Source organism: Cyphomyrmex costatus, unplaced genomic scaffold (assembly GCF_001594065.2).
Source record: "Cyphomyrmex costatus isolate MS0001 unplaced genomic scaffold, Ccosl1.0 scaffold398, whole genome shotgun sequence".
Classification (NCBI taxonomy): Eukaryota; Metazoa; Arthropoda; class Insecta; order Hymenoptera; family Formicidae; genus Cyphomyrmex; species Cyphomyrmex costatus.
In genome coordinates this window covers 1,494,830-1,518,856 of record NW_017278185.1, presented here as the reverse complement: position 1 = coordinate 1,518,856, position 24,027 = coordinate 1,494,830, and the positions used below count along the sequence as shown (strand labels likewise).

The 24,027-nt window shown below is 36.8% G+C and overlaps 1 protein-coding gene across 1 annotated transcript in view; it reads right to left on the bottom strand.

The window, feature by feature from the left end:
• The window catches only part of LOC108776987 (synaptogenesis protein syg-2), a 74,258-nt gene extending 53,667 nt beyond the window's left edge, over positions 1-20,591 (bottom strand). The window contains 7 exon segments of the mRNA XM_018543760.1: positions 6,897-7,103; positions 9,081-9,191; positions 14,479-14,687; positions 20,314-20,354; positions 20,356-20,460; positions 20,462-20,569; positions 20,571-20,591. Coding sequence (XP_018399262.1) covers positions 6,897-7,103; positions 9,081-9,191; positions 14,479-14,687; positions 20,314-20,354; positions 20,356-20,460; positions 20,462-20,569; positions 20,571-20,591 — 802 coding nt within the window.
• Between the last annotated feature and the right edge of the window lie 3,436 nt (positions 20,592-24,027).

Genomic DNA, 24,027 nt, shown 5'->3' with positions numbered 1-24,027 from the left:
GTAGGTTAGTTAAGCGTAAGAGCATAAGAAAGTTAAAAGAATAAAATAGTGAGTTGAAGTTTACTAAAAGGTGAAACAACTTAGCTTAAATTATTAAAAGATGAATAAAGTAATCACTCTTAGTAATTATTTTTAAAAAATTTCCGTTGGTTTCGACAGTGTTTTAATTTGAATAAATTGTGTGTTACAGATTAATATTATATTCTTCAACTTCGTTGTTGCGTACTGATGAGTTAAATTATTTCTTAATTTTAAGGCAATAGATTTGTGAAAATTGCAAAAACTAATATGGCAATTAAAATATCGGGAAAACAAAAAAGAATAAATCAAAAGTTTCTTTCTCGTTATAATATAAAAATTTTAATTTTTAATAACGCGAAAATGGATGTACAATGTTTTCTATTTATTTCTACAAACTGCTATATGAATTATGTTTTCACATATGCGAAAAGCTAATAATTCAAGTTATAAGTTTCAAAATACATTATAAATAAATATAATATTTCATTAATCTATTGCCTCGATGAAGCGAAACGAATGGGTTAATTGTAAAACTAATTAGTGGAAATATTTAATCCTGAAAAACACAATTCTGTTCATCCATTAAATTCTTCGTTAAATTCATTATGCGCGTATGTCATTGGTAAATATCAGTTAATTCTAAATGCATAATACGAATTACTCTCTCTTTAATAAAGCATTTTAAAAACTTTAAAAAAAAATGCTACGAAAAATGTATTAATAAATATTATTAAAATATTCTAATAAATAAGTTATATTAACTCATGTATTTTAAATACTTTTTATATTTTGAAATTTTTTTTACCAAAAAGTTATTATCAAACCATGCCAAATTTATTGAATGATAAAATATCACCATATTATACATGCAACAATCTTTAAATGAATATTAAAGTGTCCGCAAATAATTTGAAAAAAAATTGAAAGATAGTATATTGAGAATCGTTGACATAGATTTACAATTTCGCTTTTAAGAAGCTGTAAGCTGTAAGACATAAGTTGTAAGCAGACGATATATCGACCAAAGAACTTATACTTTTAGGCCATAAGAATTGAGTTTCGCTCAATTTGCTTAAGTCTATAAACAGTTTAAAGACAGAATTTTATGTCACTTAACCTCTTTCGACTTAAGACCTCTTAAAGCAAAGTTGTGGACTTAGACTTATTGTGCGCGATACATATATTTCAATAAAAGTAATCCAAATATGCATACAAAGAAAATTGAATAATTTGATGTTTATGATAAATATATTGAGTACAGTTCCACTGTCAACTGTAGAGAGTAAAACGAAAAATATTCTTGACATCAAAACAGTTATGTTAATCCTTTGCCTTATGACTTAATTTGTGATCGTCCATACCATAGTTAGAGATCGTCCATAGTTAGAGATAAGAGATTATTCGCACATCGAGACAATCATGTTTCTGTGTCACGTCTATAATCGTGCTACATCTTATAAGATAAGGGGTTAATAATTCGTATTTGGTTATCCAAGTCTTTACGTATCGATGAATTACACGAGAATCAAAGTCACAAATTTTGAACTCCGAAGCGGAGGATGACGCTTCTTTCTCTTTCATAGTTCCGCTAAATACAATCGCAAATTATATCATCCGCGAACCCGGTATGAAACTTCTTTTTTTAAGTGCGATTCGCTTGATATCGATAAGCATGAGGTTGCCATTTCCCGTTTAATGGCCCAGCGCGCGGGATATAATTTCCCTACCTCCGTGCGTGCATCGGTGTTTTTTTCCGAAGGCACGTCGCAGCTCGGGCTAGTTGCAACTTTCTCGCCCAATTAAAAATAATTGAATACAAAATCCGCTTTAATTTGCCAACTTTTAGACGGCTTGTGATAGGAGCTCGTAATTATGCGCGGGGTCTATAAGGCGCGCACTTCACTAAAAGCGCTCTCACGCCCTCGTGTTTTTACCATCGTGCCTTTATATTTTTACGAGAAGTATGCATCACTCAGCCATGACGGATATACGGCAAAAGATACGGGCGTGCGTCGAGCTTTTATGCCGAAAAGAGGATAGGGGGTGGGACGGGAGATGCGATAAAAGCGACTCCGGAAAAAAGCAAAGTGCTCGTACACGATTTATTGTAATCACCACTAAAACACGGTATGCAACAATTTGCAGTGACGTTCAACGATGCGGATTCATGAGTACTCATCGATCGCGTTTACAATACGCGACCGGACAGGATAATGTTACGGAGATGCCTCCGAGTATGCCGTTAAGGGAATGCTGGAGTGACCAAGTTATTGACATTAGAGTCGTATAAAAATCTACGAATTGATTTTGAATTATGAAAATTATGAAAATTAGAAGGTGCTACAGTGGACTTTATACTAAAATTGAAAAAAAGTTAAATAAATATCTTACTTTTTTTTATTTTAGTATAAAGTCCATTGCAGCATCTTCTAATTTTGCGTCTACTTTAATTCTGTAAAGGGATTTTTGATTATATATTCAGTCAATTTAAAGATTTGTATATGTCAATAATAATCACTCCAACATCCTCTTAATTCTTTACACCTCTTATGTCGAGTTAGGAGGAAAAAGAAAGAGAGACTGAATGATTGAATCGCCATTTATTTGGCACTCTAGAACACAGTCCCTTCAAGCTTGCCACATAAACACATTATACATATAAAATATATGTATATAAAATAATACATTATAAGAACTGACAGACTGTAATTACAAAAGTACGTTCTTTAAAATAATAAAATTAAAAAAAAATTAATATATATATACATATACACACATAAAACTAGAGAAAGAAAGAGAAAGCATTTATTAGAAATGATAGGACATGTTTCTCTAAGAAGATGCAAAATAAATTAAAATTAAGAAAAAAAGTTAAGTGTAACGGAGACAAATAAATTGCGCAAGATCTAAAAATTAAATGGAAAAGAAGATGTACAGCAATAAAAGCCAAATGGGGATAAAGTAAAATGAAACAGAATACAGTGAACGTGATGCATGGTAAAAATAAGAAGAAAAGAAAAAAGAGAGAGGAGGGGGAAAACCGCTTGACGCCTTATCGATCATGCCGGGCTTGTCGTACGTTCGTCGCTCATTTACCACCGAGAATGTTGTGCGATTGGTACTGCTGCCAATCGCGGACGATAAAAATTCGCGTGGGATATCGCCGCGCGCGGAAGACGCAGTGTCCACAATGGACCGCATCACTAACGCGCCATTAGTCGAATATTTCAGCGACGTCGAATTGCCGACGCACACAAACGTACGCACGAAAATTGGATCTCTCCCGAGTTTAATTGTACGACCAACCGGCGGTTTCTGAATGCTTGTCCGTAAACGCAAAAGGACGAAAATGATAATTGGCGCGTGCTTACAGCATTCGCCGCGAAATCGTTCGCCGCATGCGTAAAAATCGCTCGCTTTTGTTCATCGTCTATTCACACGTTGTCGATGTGCAGTTAAATACACGCGTCCAATAAAAAAGATCCGTTCGTTTCTCACCGTGGAGCAAAAAGAAAGATGGATTTTCGATAATTTCCCCGAGCATAGTAGACGTCCGTCGACATTCGACTTCACCTCCTCTCGTAAATTCCTCGATGAAAATCGTATTTCTTTTTCTTTCTTTTCTTTTTTTCTTTTTCGTAGGAAAGAGCACGTATTATCACTTTGCTAAAGAGCGCCCATTGACGTTTTTATTACCATCCTCATCATATGTAGCATGTTATGCGTGAATGCACGTCACAGCTAATATTCCGCTTAAGCTCGCGTCTCTCTCTCTCGTCGCTTTCATTAAAAATTTCATGCGTTATGTGAAAGATAAATTTAGAGAGACTTCACACTCTTGTGATTGTTCTGCCTTTGTTTCCCGCGTTCTGAAGTATACACTTAAGATTTATCGAAAAATTTACATTCTGTTGTCGTTCCTACAACAGACAAGATTTTTCCTCGCCATTTACGAAACTATACACTGAGAAAAAATATTTAGTATTTGCAGTAATTATAATTGTATGATGAAGTAATTATGGTTAGAATCTATTTTTTATTATAATGCTGTAATGAATATATTTCTATAGTTTTATATACAAAAATATATAGTTGATCTCAGAAAAAATTATATATAAATATAATTGTTTTCCGGGTTAAACATTTATTTTTTTTAAATATAGAACTAAACAGAAAAAATATTAAAATATCTAAAAATTTAGTTTATTGCAGATCTAAAAATAATTTTATCAGACTGTCGAATTAATAATATAAGGCTTTCAAGCTGATTACTAAAATGTCAGAATTTTTTGCAATATTGCAAAAATGCTCAACATAATTATTTTAATTGTTCAATTAAATTATTTTCATCTGTATGTAGTAACTATATTTTTACCTACTTTAGCAAAACCGTTCTTTAATTCTGTGTATAAATACAACATTATAGCAATAATAACTATAAAAATGGAGTTTCTGTAATTATTTTATCATGCAATAATAATCGCAAATAAATAGTACCGGATACTTTTCTTTCAGTGTGCGTGAAAAAAATTTCGCGGTGCAACGGTACATATTTTTTTTTATAGTCGTTCGTCTTCGATGCGAGGGAAGCTTTTTCCTCTACTGAAACCATTAATTCTCTTTGTGAACGCGTTAGTAGCTCTCCGTCAACGTTGAAACATCGTGAGAAGCGGAAGGAATATCCAATTCTTAAAAGATAATAAGGCTACGACATTGTCGATGAGCATCATCGAAATGGGGTGAGCTACTTTTAGGAGCGGCTCGTTGCTTCACAACGAAAACGAGGTAAAGCGAAGGAAACCGCGATGACTTTCCGCGCGACCTCCGATGCCCCGAAGCCCCTCTTTCTCCTCGGAATTTAATAAAAATCCGAGAGCTTTCGGAATCGAGCTCGCAACCCGTCGTCGCTCTCCTGGGCTCCCATCGGGGAACATTATGCGTTTCGACTCTCTCCTCAGTGCATCGCTCTTCGATTCTATTTCGCCTTACTTTTCCTGTCCGCTATTGCACTTCTTTGCACCTTCCGAGCATCTCTCTCTTGTTCTTTCCTCTATCTACGTTTTATTGAAAGAGAGAGAGAGACGTTTTACTCGTCTAGAGTAACTTCCAGACAAATTGTGTCGCCGAGTGGTGTTTAGGTCGACTATTTCGACGAAATTGAAGTATTTGTTATATAAATGTTGGTAATAAAATGCACGATTTGTTATTTCGGTTAATGGATCGATTGTATATCATATTATACATGTATTAAAGTTTAAAGTTACTCAGTCTCTATTAAAATCAACCTCACAAAATATTACATGTATTGTTGTGTACCTTTGTACGTATACATGGAAAAACAAGTTTGCTGAAATAATAAATAATAAATTTGGATACAGATCTGAAAATAACTTTGTTGGTTCGTCAAATAATTATATACAATGCTTAAACATTGATGACATTACCGTTAAAAAGTTCTAACATATTTTAGCAATCAGTTTAAGCGTCCTACATAATTATTTTGATGGTCCAAAAATTATTTTCAAATCTGCAGGTGAATTTTGGAATATTTCAGCATAATCAATCTTTCCATATATAAATATATATATATATATATATATTTATATTTATTTATTTATTTTTAATTCATATACACACATATATAACCAAAATAATATCGAATCCGTACATAATAATTGCATACTTTATACGATCACGACGGTATTAAAGTCCATAAGAAAAAGTACAAGAAAATAAACATTGACCATTACCTATGTAAAAATTAAGTCAACTATCTTTGTCGCGTCTTTAATATTGCTCCGGATTTAATATTGCTCCACAATTCTTCCCGGTGACCCAAACTGGAAGAACGGAGACGTCGAAATCGGTGAGAGAAAGAAGAAATCGGGAGCATAGGATAAACGGGATTGTAGAGCCGAAGCCGAGGCTCTCTCTCTGGGTTAAATACTTTCCCGTTCCGGTATTCAGCTTCGTTTACTCGACAACGCAGATTTTCCCTTTGGCCCGATTCGCAAATGCATTCCTTTTGCGCCGATTCACAGAGGAAAGCGGCGGGTACGGCTAGGCGGATCGATTGTACCCTTTGGATTTATCCTCCTGAGAGACCGCAGGCGGTGTTACACTTTGTAACTACGGTCCAACAACGAAACTACGAAGCTCCACGAGTTCAGCTATCTGCCGCCCTTTAAGCTTCGCGCGTAAAAAACAGCCGACGTGCTTATCCATAATATTTTATAAGTTAATAATACGAATGAAATTTTTTTATATTTGCGCGTTATTATTTGTGCTTGTGTTCAATTGGGAAAAGTCACGCGAAAAATTATAAAATATCGCGCACCAAAACTGACAATGAGATAATGTTGGTTCTTAATTGAGGCATGCTATGGTAAAATGTTATAAATGCTAAAATTGTGAAAATGCGTTTTGTTGTATAAATGGATTGTAAATACTTATATGTTCTATCACATATATTAATATTTGGAATGAACAGTGCTGCTGCAAGCAGAGAGAAATGGCAATATTGTAAGTCTATTATGTAAAATTGATGTTTTTATTTAGACTTTTATCTTGCATATTTACTTACATTACTAACAACGTTTCAAAATTTTAACGCAATATTTTTAAAAAAATTGAAATTACTTAATTAAAATTTTTTGCAGATTGATTACTCATACTTTTAATTATTACAGTAGTTTTTTTGTAGAATATTCAAAGTGACAGTTTAAGAAAAAATTAATTTTCCTATTTTCCTAAAAAAAATTAAAAAATAGCATTTACAACGTTTTGCTTTGGCACGTCTCAATTCATTTAAAAAAAGTTAATTGAAAGCAGCTATCGTAATTATGAAAACACTATGTGATAAATGATACACTTACGATGCATTTCAATCGCCACCGACGTCGATACGGGTTGACTGATATTGTTGTTGGATGCTTGACAATCGAACACCGCATGAAGGTCTGCTCTTGACAATTCTCTGACCACCAAGGTATTTCTACGAAGAGCAGGAAACTCGCCTGGCTCATCTTTAGAATCTAAAAGCGTTTCTCCGCGCCACCATCTCACTTTAGGCTCGGGGCGACCTGGAAATAAATATCATAAAATTTAATAGCTTTGTCAGAAATAAGAACGTTATTAAGTTAGCACAGTCACTGAAGCATAATTGAATAAAAAATACACATGAATTTAGTGTTTTTTTTTTGTTACTAATTTGTTGTCGTATTCGCAATTTTATTACTTTAACCGATTTGATAAAAATAGTGGCTCAGCTAATTTCAGTTTATATTTCCCGACTAAAGCAATAAAATCGTGAATAAAGCAACAAATTAGCAAAAAGGTACTAAATTTATATATATAAATACACGTATTTTACTCAATTATATTACAGTAACTATATCAATTTAATACACGTGAAATAGGAAGCCAATATTGAGTTGAAATATGTTTTAAATTAAATAACATTTTTAATGTTAAAGAGGGTTTATACTTTTATTCTTAATTTTCACCGTTTTCCGCACCAATAATAATAATTACATTAATGATAATATTTTCTAAGAGACAATGTCACAGCAATATTGAAAATTTTATCAAGTGCAATATTTTGTGTCATTTAGCTTGCTACAAAATTTCCCAAGAATATATGAATTTTTGAATTATCGCTCTCCTTGCAAAAAATATCATATACGTTACAACGGCTATCGCTCGTGCTATCCAATGCGCAACGTATCGTACGTATCCCTTTCTGTCTTACTACTTTTTCGCGAGAGTTCGCTAAGTTCCGTGCATATACATACATTCGTCCCCTTTTGACCGCCCACATCGGTGTATAGGCTGCGCGGTGCGCGTTAATTCATAATTCATAATGGTCGTTGCGTGCGGATAATCCCCCGAGGGTGAATATCCCGTTAAAGGGAGGCAGCGAGTCGGAGGGGCGGTTTAGCTTGTACCGGAGCGACCTCATTATTTTTTACCGGACCTATTTTCGTTCGGGAGGGACAAGTAAGAAAAACACGCGCGGCAACGGAGGATAGAGGATGGTTGTAGAATGGAATTGTAGGCGGCGGTGAAGAGCGGCGGTGAAGAGCGGCACAGCACTGTCGTGTCCCACGGGTGGCGGCATGCGAGGTAATAAAAATAAATTTATTATCGTTATTGCCTTCGCCTTGCCGACACAGCAACGCGCGTTCGCGCACGCCCGGATATTAAAATGTAATAGAATAAAGGGGAGCGCCGAACGAATGCATGCACCGCGACCGCCGTTAAAGCACTCGACGTTTTGTCGAAGCGTTTAACAGTCCAGGTAACGGTACCCTTTTAATTCCGTATTTACACGGAGATAACGCGCGCAAAGGATATAAATGGCGATTCAGAAAATCTATACATATACAGTAATAATAAAGTCATATTTCGTCGTTCTCTTTATTAAGGATTCAGATATATTTTCGTGTGTAACGAGATATCATGTAATCGAGCTGTGACAATAATTGTTGAAGGGATCTGCAGAGTAGGACACAACAAGGAGAAAATATATTAGAAAGATATTATAGACATATTCATATTTTATTTGTATATAAATTTTTTATTTGAACGTTTAATTTCACGTTTAATCAAACGTTTATTAATCAAACAGTTATTTCTTAATATTTCGTCTCCTACGCGTCGAGCTTAAAGAGTAAAGAATACGCGATAAAAAGTGCGGCATTGAAACTGAAACTGATAATGAGTTAGGAATTTTTAGAAATTCTCGCGGATCCCGTATTGTGTCGGAGCTCCGAGGAATGTTATTTCTCCGTAATATCAGAATGCGGTCGTGTGAAGTTTTAATTAGACGCTATAACTAAGAATAACACGACTCCGCGCGGTCTACGGGATGAATGGGATCGCGGCTGTTTTACATGCCGAGAACGAGAAAACGGGTAGAAGAGAGAGTCCATTCCCGCTGCAGTCACACCAATTATTCTACAGGCTCTTTCGCGGCGTATTTACGGGGGCAGCCACGAAAGAGAATACTCAGAGTATTTTCATTCGACCTGCCTCTCATTATAGAAAGTAGGACTTACCCCCAGAGACGAGGCACTGCAGTCTCATGTCACCACCTTCTTCGTAAGGGCCTGCCACCGCTGGGACGGTTTTACCGCGTTCGTCGATAATGTTCGGCTTCTGTGGCGGTACTGTAAAAGTAAGAGAAAAAAGATTGATAGAACGTCAAGTCTGTCGTAATAAGTGCAGGTACCCTGATCGCTTAAGAAGAGTAAAATAATTACTTCAGATCAAAAATGTGAAGAGAATTCCTAGATAATTTTATTTAATAATAAATTAATAATTATATATAATTAATGATCTCTCTTGGATCAATAATTAAAGAAGCGCAACAGAATAATCTTATTTCCGAATAAAATAATTTAAATGCCGATACAATCAATTTCACTTAGCAACTGCATAAAATCTGGCGCATTCCAAATATATGCAGTTTTATAAAATCATAATTTCGTATACTTCAATTTAAAATTTAAAAATATCTTTTTGCAGCACATTGTCTATCGACCATGCATTTTATATAGCATCGTATAATTATAACTGTCAAAAAAACTTGACAAATCGAATTATAAGTTTTTGTGTCGTGTGAGTTAGTTTCTCATTGTAAATTGATCGCGCTGAAAAAGTATATCCATGTAAAAAGTGTCGTCTGCGTTATTTTGAAACTTGGCCGTTTTTGCCAGTTATGCAGCAGCGCTTTCCAGTCGAGAGATACGCTTGGTGCAATCGTTTGAGCGGTTCCGAGTTTGACCGCCTCTGACACCGCTACGAGCTATTTAAGCACAGATAGGAAACTTTCCATGTAAGTCAGTGGCGTCCGGGGAGGAGTAATTCACGATACTCATGCCACGAGGCACCGCACGAATAGTCGAACAAGCAGGTGTACAGGTGTTACAGGTAACCGCTGGAAACTCATCCGGACGAGTGAGCCAGCACGAAGGCGCGATCCGGATAGTAGTTTGGCGAAAATTTTGCTTCGGTACCGCAAGATGGAAGATGCAGAGCAAGACCGGAGAGCGTCTTCACCGCTACATCTCGTCCCATCGCGAATGTAATAATAATGTACGTTAATCAACAATGAATTTTTAACGTCATTTTTGGGACTATTTGAGATTTTGCAACACAAACGAGAGGAACGCTCTTCGTAATTGGATTGATATCAGCTACGATCCTTCCGCGATACCGCGCAACCTCTTATTATGTCGGTAATTCGTACACCTACCGCGCAATAAACCATTTTGCGTGCTAGGAAACAATGCGCCACAACGTATCAAAAGGGCACGTAAAGGGGGGGTCACGCGGGAATCCCCCGGCGATGTATAGCTCGTTCCGACATGCGGGTGTGGGTGAAAGGGTCGGTCTATCGTGGCGTGTAAACGCTGGCAATTGAATATCGGAAATAGCGGCGTGTCAGAACGTCAGAAGGTGAGTAGCGAGCGTATTGCTTCGAGGATAGGTTGCAGTCGCGGTCGGGGATGTCGGATGTCCGTCCAAAGGAAATAGGGTTGCTCTACGAAAATTCACGACGGCGAACGGAGCTTTGGACGAATCGATATTAACCTGGCCTGATTCTACGATATCTTTTAATCTCTTTTAACAATTTCGATTGTTATTAGAATTCTGAAAATTTGCATTTTTAAAGCATTTTGCAAGTGATTGAATTTTATTACCTAGTTGACATATGTGAAGTACGTAATCTTATGTGTGATACGTCATTACGTAATAATCGTGTTTTACTGTAATTATTACATATAATTAAGGGCATGGCTTCAGAGGCTGTAATGGCCTTACACAACTCATTTATCGACCTAAAGTTCATCCGTTCTCTTATAATTATTCTCACGGATGCGCACGGACGCATCCGCAGGACAAATTGAACCTGGTGAACCGAGTGGGAAATAAACTGGATTAACACGGATGCGCGAAGTTAAGCCGTCGGTCACGATATCGTGCAAGTGAGAAAGTCCCGACGTGAAAACGTTACCCGATATCATCCGGAAATAACGACGAATGAAGCACCTCTGAAAATAGGATTATACTGCACTCTCTATATTCTGTATTGAATATAATCGATATATTAGCGGATTCTTCGGTATTAATGCAATCTCTCTCTCTCTCTCCTTTTTTCTCTTCTTTTCTCTCTTTTAATGTCTACCAAATATCAGCTTAACACATGGCAACCACTCGGAACGTATGCAAACTAAATTATCAAAACGCGTGCTGGCGAGGTACTTGAACTCTCGCGTTTTGCAAGCGACGCGAATTGTACCAGATAACGGCCGGATAATTGATTACGCGAGAATATAATAAACAGGGCTGTATTTGCACGCTTTTAACTTAATGCACCATTATAATATCGAGTGATCTAACATAATCCACGGTAAGCTCTATTAGCAGCCTTTTTGTCGCTGGGAAAGCTAGGAATCAGAAAGTCTTTAATAATGTTGCAGATTCAACATAGAGCTGTCAAGGCAGAAAGTTAGGCATTTGCGAAAATTACAATAATAATTAACTTAAGGGGATCCTATATAGATCCTCATTAGTCATATTGAAAATAGCACAGACGATTACGTGTCATTGACACATCAATATCTCACTCACATAAATTTTCAACAATTACGTTTTAATTAGACATCTACGAGTAAGTCCAATTTAAAAAATTCCATGGTGTTTCTTCATGCAAACTATTAATCCGTAAACTACTATTTCGTACAGATTGAACAGCTTTTATATAAAACAAATATTGTCACGACGTGCACCGACAGTTCTGGAGCGTCATATTGGACTAAGAAATGGTAAAGAAAAACTCAATTTCGAATTTTTTTTCTTTTTCAGCATGGATTTCACATACACATATTAATGCGTACACTTTAATTCTGGAAAAGGATTTTTAAATCAATAAAAGAGGAAAAAGTTGTTATACAAAAATATATGTTTTAATTGATAATACAAACGACTTTATATAGGATACTCTTAACTCATAATATTATATTTTCAAACAAAAATTATACTTGTACTTTTAAATTCTGTTTATAGTATATATAAAGTTATATAATGGTTTATATAATGGTTATAAATTAATTTTTAATAAATGTATTTAATTAATATATGTATAGTATATATATGAATATTTTATTATAAATGTTTTATATAAAAATACAGTGCATTTTATTAATTTATGCGAAACTTGCGGAATGGTTTTGCATTTACATATTCACGAACTTCGTGGAAGAACGAGACACTTCCAATGAACATTTTCACGTGACAAATGACATGCTGGAATCTAATGGGTTCATTTGTAGCACCTAAATTTTACATTGGTGGAAGTTGATGTATCCTCGCACAAATCATAATTTTCTTCGGTACATGATACGGAAGGAAGAGGAATTGTCAGAGCGTATTATTCACAAAATGTGAGTATTTCGAAAATACAAAGGTGTGTTTCTGCTCCAGGATGAGACGCGGAGACAAGTAACTGCAATTACTCTACGTTGCTCCAAAGGATAAGTTCTTTTCACACAATTTTCAGTGTTGAAATTCGACATTCAACTAAAAATACAACGCCCAATTGCTCGGTATTATCTACTCTTTGTAAATGTTTTATCTTGAATGTCTCTTTTTGAGGAAAAAGTCGTCTCAGGCATTTTATTAATTGAATAACTTTTTGCACGCAAATATCCATTGTTTAAGCACAATATATATATATATATATATATATAACACTATATAAATGTATAATATAAATGCATTGTTAGAATCTCTAATCTTAACAAAAAATTATTATTTAATTTATTGTGGCCTGATATTGTCTCGACAGTGTTTCGTAGGAAGAAGGTTTTATCTGATAATGTAATAGTATAAGATTCCTCCAGGGACTGACCGCATTAGTTTTTCCGAAAGGTTACTACGTGAAACGAACATCCAGTAAATTGAGGAATCATGTAACAAGTCCTTTTCCTAGGAAAGTGCGCTTTGCACGGAGAAGTATCCTTTACCGAAAGAAATGTCCAATTCCGAGGTGAACGTCGCTTTTGTAAAAATTTCGTGTTCTTTCTTTCAAGGATACATTAAGTTTCTCAAACTGTACAGTCGACGCTTTAAACGGAGATCAAACGTTTTTCGTAATAGATAAATAATGTTACGACAACGGCTACGAAAAAGGGGCCAAAAGAAACGCGAGTTATAAATTATTAAGAAGGCGTCACGATATTACAGGAAAGAAAAAAATTTTCTTTAATATTTTACTGTAAAATATCAACGATAACCCAATCCCTGGAACTAACTATTATATTTTATTGCTTTTAACTCTCCCCCAAATGTGTCAAAATATGAATCAATCCATCTCTGTGATTGGTTTCAAAGGGAACAATAGTTATATTAATGTATGCACGCATTTAGTAAATAATAAACTAAATTCTTGAATCAAATTTAATACATTTTTTTTAGTTAAATTGTTTAATTCTACTGTTTTAGTTAAATTAACGACATATTGAGGCCCGGTTTTTTTATTATCTAGTTAACTGATGGTTAGGTTTAACCTGATATTTTATCCAATGGGCTTCATCTATGATGTAATGGAAAAGTTTGGCGTAATAATAATTGATTTAACTTAATGTATGGAAAGTTAAGAAATAGAAATGATATAGTACGAAAAACGCGAGGCAGCCAACGAGACAACGAGGATTGCGTGCTCAACTATCCTAACTATGTAAATTGACTAGCGGAATTTGCTTGCACATTGTTTTCTGCTGAGTATGAATTTCCACGAGTGGTGGCATAATAGAATTGTATCAAAAGTTCTATTACAGCGATCGATAAATTTACAACTTTGTTATGTAATAACGAGAACAATCATTTTAATATTCTTCAATAATTGCGATATGAAGTTATTCATTATTAACTACACAAATCTATTTTAAAATATTAAATAAAATTATATTAATACATGAGATGCAATTTATTCGTGCGATCATTCGCGTTAATCGATTCATGTCCAGCTATCTAAAGTATCGACATGGTGCTCTCGCGCACGACGGTTGAATCAATGACATGCTGGCGTAAAAGTGAACATTGATAAAAGTTTCGATGATCAAATATAACAAAATAAATACCAATTTCGAAAATACAATATGAATTATGTTAAAATAATTAATATCAAATATTTTTATAATCGCGTCAAAAAATCAAATTAATAGGTAAATTTAATTTGTACAATTAATTGTAAATTTTGTAGGCGTATTAATTCTTTTACGCTCATTTTTACATCGCTTTCCTCAGTCTTTCTTCGCGTTGGTTAAAATTCGGAAATAAAAAATGAGTAATATTATTGTAGCACATTATTTTATGTGCATATTTTTTAATGTAAAAATTGTACGGATACATGTTTTGATATGTTTACGTGCCATTAAATAAGATACGAACCTATCACCGTCAATTGAATTTTGGAGTTCCTAGTCGGATTTGTGGTGAAATCCACTCGGCACCTGAATTCGCCTTCGTCCTGCTCCTGTACGTGGTTGACGCTCAAAGTTGCGGGCTCCGTTGTCGTCCTGAATAATGCCCGATCGCCGAGATAGTCTTTATCTTGCCAATGCAACGGTTTTTCCGAGTGCTTGCCACGCAGATCATAACTGAAACAGATATTTCTTTTGCTTATTTCATATTCCTTACTTGTTACAAAGAATGTAAAAGTTGTGACAAAGAGAGAATGTAAAAAATAAGTAAATACGATACAATCGAACTTCTATACAGTAAAAACTCGTTGTTAAAGGTTCCTTAAGTATCTAAGAATTTTTCAAATTTCTATACGGCCAGAACAATATATCAATCTGTACTGAAGTTTGAAAAGACCTAGATTGCGAATAAACTTATCGATATCGAAATATCGACTATGAATATATTCATCAATTCACAAACTATATTCATCCTGAATTAATAAGTATTACATCGAGTGAATCGAATTTGATTTATTAGAATGAAAAATCTATTCATTATTCGATATATTCGATAGAACGCTTATTCATTTAAGATGAATATAAATAGTTTTTTGATTGATGAACATATTTATAGCATTCGATATTGATAAGTCTAGTTGCGGACAAAGGACGAAAATTTCACATTGCCAATGGGGAATTAAATTTGTGTCCTATATTATTAAGAACATTCCATTTAAACGGATTATTTTTGTTTCAGATTTGATTTCTTTCGTGTTTTTTTTTTATTATAGGATTAAGATAAAATTTTGTCGAGAATCCTATAATCTGGAGAAAGCGCATTGTGTTCGCGGTACGATCTCGTATATAAGCGAAAACCGCTTCACGAATAACGCGTGCTCAGGCATGACTGTGCCATATGTCGCTTTATGTTTTTTGCTATTCCACGCCGAGAGTAACGCGGATCACGATGAAAAATAAAGTGAAACAAATGTGAAACTTCAGAACTAATGTCGCGACGGGAAGAGAATTTCGTTAACTCTCCACTCTTTAATGCAGTGAACGCCTCGCGCATATTTGATAGCGGACGACGAAGTTGGATAATAAAAGACACACATGTGACATAGTAGAAAGAGCATAATTTTACTAATTAATTTAATACGATATAAGCCCGCTTTTGTGAAATAAATTTCGCATTTAAAATTATTTTAACTTCATGGCTAACATTAAAAAATTATAATATATTTAATTGAATACAAAGTTCTGTCTCTCTGTTATATAAATTCTTTGTTATATTATTATTTCTATCGAGATAATATCAGTAATAAATTTAATTCAAATATTTTTTTATACAATCTTATAATTTCATGATAAAGGCACACAATTTCATGATAAAGTTATATATGTATCCAAATTTTGTTGAAATCCATTAAACATTTTAAATCTTCAGTCCATATGTTTATATCATTTTTATTTTTATTTTCTTGAGAAATAAATATTATAGTTGAATAGGATTGATTTTGCACATTCGAATTTTGCCGTCGAGTTTTACTACTTGAGGTGTTAATTAAGAATGTATCGGCCAGCCGGTCGTTCTCCTTACTCACAATCAGACGGTCGGTCTACAAGGAAGCTGGGCTAGCAGCCGTCCCGACGCTTCACCGCAGATCGCCCCGCAGTGCGATTCCTCCTTGGCATACCGCGCCCCCGAGACATCGGGTGAGCATTGAATTTGCGGAAATACCACGAGTGCCTCGTCTGATACCAGATTCGGCCGCGCGTAGAGTCGGAACGGATGGAGCGGCCCAAGGGAACGAGAGGCGGGTCGGAGAGGATAGTCGCGAAGGGCTGTGGCGCGATTAGAGCGTCAGCGGGGGATGGATGCGGTGGAGGGTGCCGCCGGGTGTACATTCCTCCGGTGTATTACCGGAGCCCGGTACCCCCGGCAGCTGGCGAAGCGTATACCCGCCCGCGATCGCATGCCCGCATCCATATGCTGGACCGAACAACAACGGCCCTCCTCCTCCTCTGCCTCTTCCCGCGCCGCAGGTACTTCGCGCCGCGCGTTTACCCCGCTTAGTTGCATCGAGAAACACGTATGCGACGTACCACACATGTAAACGTAACGTTTACACACGCTCGCACCCCGCCGAGCGGGGAAGCGATATAGATGAAAGTTAACCGAAACGGGAAAGTTGGCACTATACGCAATGTGCGCGAGCCGACGGCGATGTATAGCGAGAAACTCCTCTTCCCGCACATGATCGCAAGCAACGTCGAGGTCGAGAGGTTCCAAACAACAGTCTGTTGAGGATAGACCAGCCGAAACGATTACTTATACAGCTCGGTGCGCCGCCGCCGCCGCCGTGCCTGCAAATTGCACTGCACGCCGTTCGAAAGTTACGGGGAGCGCTGTACTGTAAGGGCGTGTAAGCTGGGACAAGGAATAGCGCATACATTACCCTTGAATTTGTCAAGAGTACTTACGTACACGATGGTTTTAGGTATATTGGCATCGAGTATGTCAAATTTTCCCCTCTAATGCTGCCTCCCTTTGATCCAAACAATACATTTATGCTTCAAAGGTAAAATGTTTGCAAATATTATATTGTAATATATTATAATATTTAATGTGCACCTCTATTAGAAAATTATATTAAAAAATTATTAATTTAAATAATAAAAACATATTTATATTAGGTATATTTAAGCGCTATTTAAATTTTAAATCCATTTGGAGCGTATAAAAAAATTTATGTATACGAAAACTCTTGAGAAAATAATGTTAATTAACAAAACCGATAACTGTTATTCGAGTTGTAGCATTTTTATTTCATTTTGTATTATACGCAAAGATAAATGCTCGATTAGAGATATCGCAACGCATTGCGATGTCGTGTTAACGGCGTTGTACATGATACAGCGAGGTATAACAGATTAGTGGTCGGACGTCCGTATCGGGACGTGGTTATGCCTGTCACAAGCCAGTGCGACCAATTATAGTGCATCTCGTGCTCTCCATCAGAACATACTATGTAACGTTTCTAGTTGCGCATGTACACCGCAATTGTGCAAGAAAGTTGGCCGAGAGTTCGAGATCGATCTCGCGTATATATAAGCAAAATACAGGGAATCAGAAATTAGTGGTAAAGGGACAAACTATACTCGCGTTTAAGCGCGAAATGCATTTCCCATTGCTAAATACTTTCTCCTCTGTATCTCACAAGTCTCGAATATCCATTCAAGGAGAGAACACTCTCTTCGATCGCGTTTAAAATCGAGATCTCGTGTATTCTCGCAATTTGAATTTCGCGATGCTTAAAAATGAGACCGCGCGTTGTAGCTTTGTCGACCATTGGATTACCGGATATATATAGCCATACGGTACACTTTGTACACTCCGGAATATGAAATCAGGATATTTAATAGACGAGACACGATAGCCGCATAGCGTGTGATTATGGGATACGGGAAAAAGAAATAAACGATATATGTTACGACACCAACGAACGTTTAACGACATGTCACGCACGATCATTTACCTGTGTAATAATTTATGCTGGATTTATGCTTGTACTTTACGTCCTCTATTTCTTCCTTGAATTTTAAATATAATTGTTTAAAACACACACGGAGATCCAATATTAACCCTTTGGAACTAACGGGAAATTTATTAGCCTCAATTATGAGATTTATAAGTCTCTTTGTCAAAAATGTTGAACAATTCAATTTTTATGTTATATCTACAAATTTGGATTACATTTATTAAAGTGTACTATTAATATTAATACTTATTCTTTTCTCGACGAGTCATATTATTTTGATTTCTGAAATTAATTAGGGTCTTTTAACATAAATGGGTCTTACAAATTCAGTGTCAACAACTGCAGTGTTACGTTATATCTACAAATTTGGGTTACATTTATTAGAGTGTACTTAATATTAATACTTATTCTTTTCTCGACGAGTCATATTATTTTGATTTCTGAAATTAATTAGGGTCTTTTAACATAAATGGGTCTTACAAATTCAGTGTCAACAACTGCAGTGTTACGTTATATCTACAAATTTGGGTTACATTTATTAGAGTGTACTTAATATTAATACTTATTCTTTTCTCGACGAGTCATATTATTTTGATTTCTGAAATTAATTAGTGCCTTTTAACATAAATGGGTCTTACAAATTCAGCGTCAATAACTTGCAGTGTTACAAATTTTGGCGACAACTCCGGAAGGTTAAATAGAAATTTAATGTTTAACTTTTTTAAATCTAAATTTCATTTTTACAATTGTTTTGACAAAAACATAGGTATATTTAGAATCTTAAAAATGTAAGTAGAATCAACTTATATTAATTGTAAGAAAGTGTCTAATGTGTGCTGTGACAACTTTCCAAAACGATTCCGACATTCCAAATTCGAGTTAACAGCAGCACGTTTCCTCGAGAATCATATACGATTCTTAAGAACTGTAAGTCCTAATTTTCAAGATGTCCAAAGTTTATAGCGCAAACGCGGCTCCGCGTGAAGTTCAAGCTCTGCCGCGGAGCGTGTTACAAAAATGCGCGACTATTTAATGCGTATAAATTTACTATAGCACTCGCGGAGCAAGAAGTTCCGGCGCGGCGCGGCGGAAAGTGGAGTCTGTTTGTGCGCGGCATTTCCGAAACTACCGTGAAAGTTTCGAGCTGACGTAGAGGGTGAAAGGGGGACACACAGTTCGCAATGGTACGGCAATGACGACGTTGGGTCGGGCCGGGGCCGAGGCTGTAGTTCTGCGGCGCTTCGTCGTAAATTCCTACAAATGCTGTAACAGGTCGGCGGCGCTACGACGCTCGTTCGTCGTTATTACGACGCAGTACGTCGTTATGAATTTTATGATCCTGCGCTATAAGTAACGTTGAAATTTATAATACGGCGCTTTGAAAGACGTTGCGCGCGGCCTTTACGAAATTCGCTCGAGCGAACGCTGTACAGCTAAAAAATGTTTTTCGATTATACAGTAAATTACTGACGAAAAAGGATTGCGCCTACTCGTGGTTAACCCATTCAACGTTAATGAGAAGCTTCGTCCACTCGAACCGTCGGACTTTTCGCTTACAAAATATAACAGCGCGTTTTTTCAATTCACAGACACACATTTTAAATTCTATATATAATACAAATTCACCATTAAAAATTATAAAAAATATTAAAGAATAAACTTGTCTGTATATCATTTATATAATCTAGCATCAATTAGATGCTTCTTTTTGCTTAAATGAGATATAAAAATAAATATTGGAGGATTCACATCATTCTTACTTAATTTTAGTAAGATAGCAAAAATAATTGATACTTTAAAGAGACTCAATCAGCTGCGTTAATCACATATTTTCAGGAAAATATGCGTCAATATTGCATAGCGAGGCTGAAATATCCGTCGAATAAGATAAGGTAATCCGTTCTTATTGGAAATTACGTCTCTCTCCCACGTATAAATCGTATTATTAGCCTACAATACGACATACACGTATCCTGATACATGCCGCGATCCGGCAAGGGCAGTTCCGTCAAAGCCCCGCTTGATCCCATCCGGGGGGTATTAAACGGAAATCGTCGACAGATGCGTCCGGCCGGTTAGGTCGCAGACTCGCGCGCGGATTAATAACCGAAGATCCCTCGAGTTAATTAGTGCTCCGGCTTAATACGAAATGCCACCCTGGCACGTGTCGCGATAACTCGCGGCTCTCGGGCCGCGCCGCACCGGTCGGAAGTCCGTTTCCTTTCTCTCCCATTTGTCTCTCCCCGTGTAGGCTTGCGGCACACTGATTCCGCACGCGCTGCACCGCACGGACGTTGGACGTGACGATCGTACCATTCCTAGTGCGTGGCTAGCCGGCACATAAAGGACGTAGTGGCGAGCTGTTCGTCCCCGTTGTGCACACCGGAAGCCAATCCGATAGAATGCGCGGACAATGAGGAGGGCTCCTCTGCCGGAGGAAGCTGGCTGGCACCGCGCCGTCGGCTTCGACGCGCCCCATTGATTGGTACGCGCACGTACAGCCGGCTCCCTTTGTGCCCTACCTTGCCCCGGCGCAAGGTGCATTCACCTTGGTCATATTACGGTTTAATTGAAGTTGATGCCGGCCGCGTATAAAGGCCCCGGGACGATATATCGCGCTCGGGGATCTTGGGAAATGTAATTCGCGAGATTAAAGTGGAACGTAGGTCAAAGGGGATGTTAATCATTTTTAGTGCCGAACCTCGTGTCCAAAATCGTCCTATTCTTTTCGTACATTTGAACCAATTGCCGCGTGTCTACGTCCATCGAGCACACAGATTTTGTGTAAGAAAAATGTATTTTGCATAATTATTTTGTGTATGTGTATGTATATAACGGATAAAGCGTCTTAAGGATCGCGTGTACGAAGTAAAAAATATTACGTGTATGATAATAATATGTCGCTTACTTACTTTAAAAATGATAACTACACCGAAAGAAAAGATTGGCTGCTGCAGTAATTTAGATGGTAAAATATGGCATAGCCCTTTTAATTGGCTGCAACATCGAATTTTTTGTACCAGTGGCCAATTTTTGTTCGCGTTAGTCATCCGCAATGACTGTTACAATTAAAAATTGGCTGCTGAACCAAAAATTGACTGTTGCAGCCAATTAAAAATGCTGCACCATATTCAATCAATCTCTTTTTTCAGTGTAAAAGAATGTGATTTTCGAGTTATTAGCACGAACGAGTTAGACAAACATGACTCTACCATATTAATTATCAAAAGTATTATAAATTTAATTTCATAAAAAATTATAAAAATCATCAGAATTCGTAGTAATTAAAGGTTATGAAACGAAAATAACAAAAATGGAATTCGTTCATATGAAAAATATTATTATTATGTCGATATTATCTGATTAATCTTTGTCAAGTTGGAAAATATTTTTTCTAGGAAACTTATATAGCGAATTCGGTCATTTGCATTACACTAGATTAGTGCATACTAAAAGCACCTACATGAAATTAGCAAAGTTAAATGTAAAAGCGTATAAATATTTTAAATCATTAAATATCCAATAATGAGATTGTCATGTTATTTAACAGAATATATTTTATTGTCAAAGTTGATTATATTATGCCACACTGCATTTAGATACTTTATACAAAGTAGCCTTTAATATGCATTAATCCAGTGTAGTGCGAGAGCGAATTCACCATTAATATTTTTAACTATGTCACTTTTACAGTAAGGGAGCGATACATATATTCTTAATACCACACAAGCAGTATTTCTACTTTAAACGTCTATTACTGGTATTATTATTTTTATACAATGTTCTGCTTAATTCTCGCGCGTTTTTATTATTTATACAGGATTGTCACGATAATGGTTTATTGATATGAAAAGTCTTCGCTAACTGTTAAATACCACATCGTTGAATACATATATTGTAAATCGGATTAAATCGAAAAGGTCAATGAATCAATTTAATCGAAATGGTCGAAAATACGATTGTCTTTTCGATTATTTGAATAATTCGATTTTGGAAACTGAACGGTTTTCTGGCCAGTCATCAATCGAGTAATGCCAACTCCAAAAATAAATTCAGAATGTAGATATATCCGTAACGAAGTGCCCATTTAAATTTTCATTAAGAACAGGCTGCTAATTTATCACATTCCTGCTGTTAGTTCTCGCGTTAAGCCACACGTCAGCGGCAGATGATTCTCCTATACAAATAAAGCTGGTCAAATTAAAAAATTGTCAGCAATCTGTTGATAATTAAACAGGAGGCGATTCAACTAAATGCGCACGTTATTTTATGCAAAATGTATAATCTTGAAAAATTGGGAAATTTTCCCGTACGAAATTACTCTTTCCACGCGGTCGGTGGTCTCAAGTTTAGATCTCATTAGTTTTCATTTCGATCCTCGGTACGCTCGCGGTTACGAGATGCGCCGGTTTCGCAAAGCGGAGCGGCCGGTTCTCCTCGAAGTCATTATTCTCAGACGTCTCTTCGGCGGGCTCGTAAAAATTGATCCTTATCGCGAGAGCCCGCGTTCCACGCTGCGATGCTAGCCGGATATTTAATTAAAGCCGGGACGTTTAAACGCTCGTGCGGCCCGATATATATGGAGGTGCCTAGATGCGCAGACAGTCCGACGGTCTATCCTGCCCGGCGCGGCGCTTCGCATCGCAATCGCAACACGCCGCATGCACGCATGCCGCCGCACACAACTTGCGTCTCTTATCGATTTCGGTGATATCGGCGGCGCGCTCGCCCCGCATACGCCGGTCTATGGCAATTTCCGCGCGCTCTTGTATCCATTTGAATAGCTAGGATAACTTCGGGAGCTAACGTCGACGGAGAGAGTACATTACTCGCGCGCGCGCGCGCGATCGGTATTCTGGCACTCTCTCGGCCGAACTACTTCCGATCGTGGGTGTGCAGGGTATGGACGGAGCGCTGTCGAGAGGTGGGATCGGGGTGGGCCTTGGAATTCATCGACTGCCGAGGCGCGTTAAGCGTATCGCTTCCGTTCATCTGGAAACAGCTTCGATATAAATCGAGGCCATTTCTGCCGAAATGAACTCGTTGCGCTCTGAATTCCGTACATATTTCTCGCACGTCTCCTTCGGAGTTTCATATTTTTGTGAAATCGCTCGATTAGGTACGTCCCCCGCCGCCCGCCGCTATACGCAAGTAAGAAGCATTGCGGATAATCGCGCGTCAAAAACCAGTTTTGCGGGGGCAATCTATTGTGAGAACGAGATAACACTGCGCGATTCCGAGAAAAATGATGTAATTCTAAAATAAAAATTTTTGCTGTATCACGCATAATATTGTATAATTCCTTTTTCAGAACGTGTCAAGCCAAAAGTTTGGAAACACTTTTAAAAACAATTGAAATTTGTAAGATTATTTTTCAAATATTCGTAGTAATATGTTTTTTTTATAGCAATAATTGTTTACATTCAGTAACTCTTACTGAATTCTGAAGAATGAATTTTTGTTAAAAGAGGATACACTATATTATGGGTATTTAACTATAATTTAAAAAACCGAATGAGACATCGGTCTAAGTTGGATCACGGGTGCTTCTAAATAATTGCCTGTAAATTTATATACTACGTATGTAATTTTCCGAAAGATATATGAATATCAATTAAATGCACCCTAAAATCTATCAGACATGCGTGCTATACAACAGTATAATAATCGCGAGATAATAGGCACGTGTGGTGCTAATCTGAAAAGGGTAGAAACATAAAGACTATGCTTTCAGACATATCAACGTTTAAGTACGTTGTATGTCGCGTACGTGATTAATCAGAATTAACGACGTTGCGTTGAATTTTAATTGCTTGATCGATGCTTCGCGCTCTGATTAAGCGCCCTGATTTTTCTCGTGATTCTCGCGCGAGGAGCGAGAGACGGACATTTAACTGTACTTGGTTGTGGAAATAACGACACTACTTGGCGAACGTCGAGAAATTTCCATTAAACTAGTATTAGATGCCATTGCTGCAGCTTCGAGCAAGAAA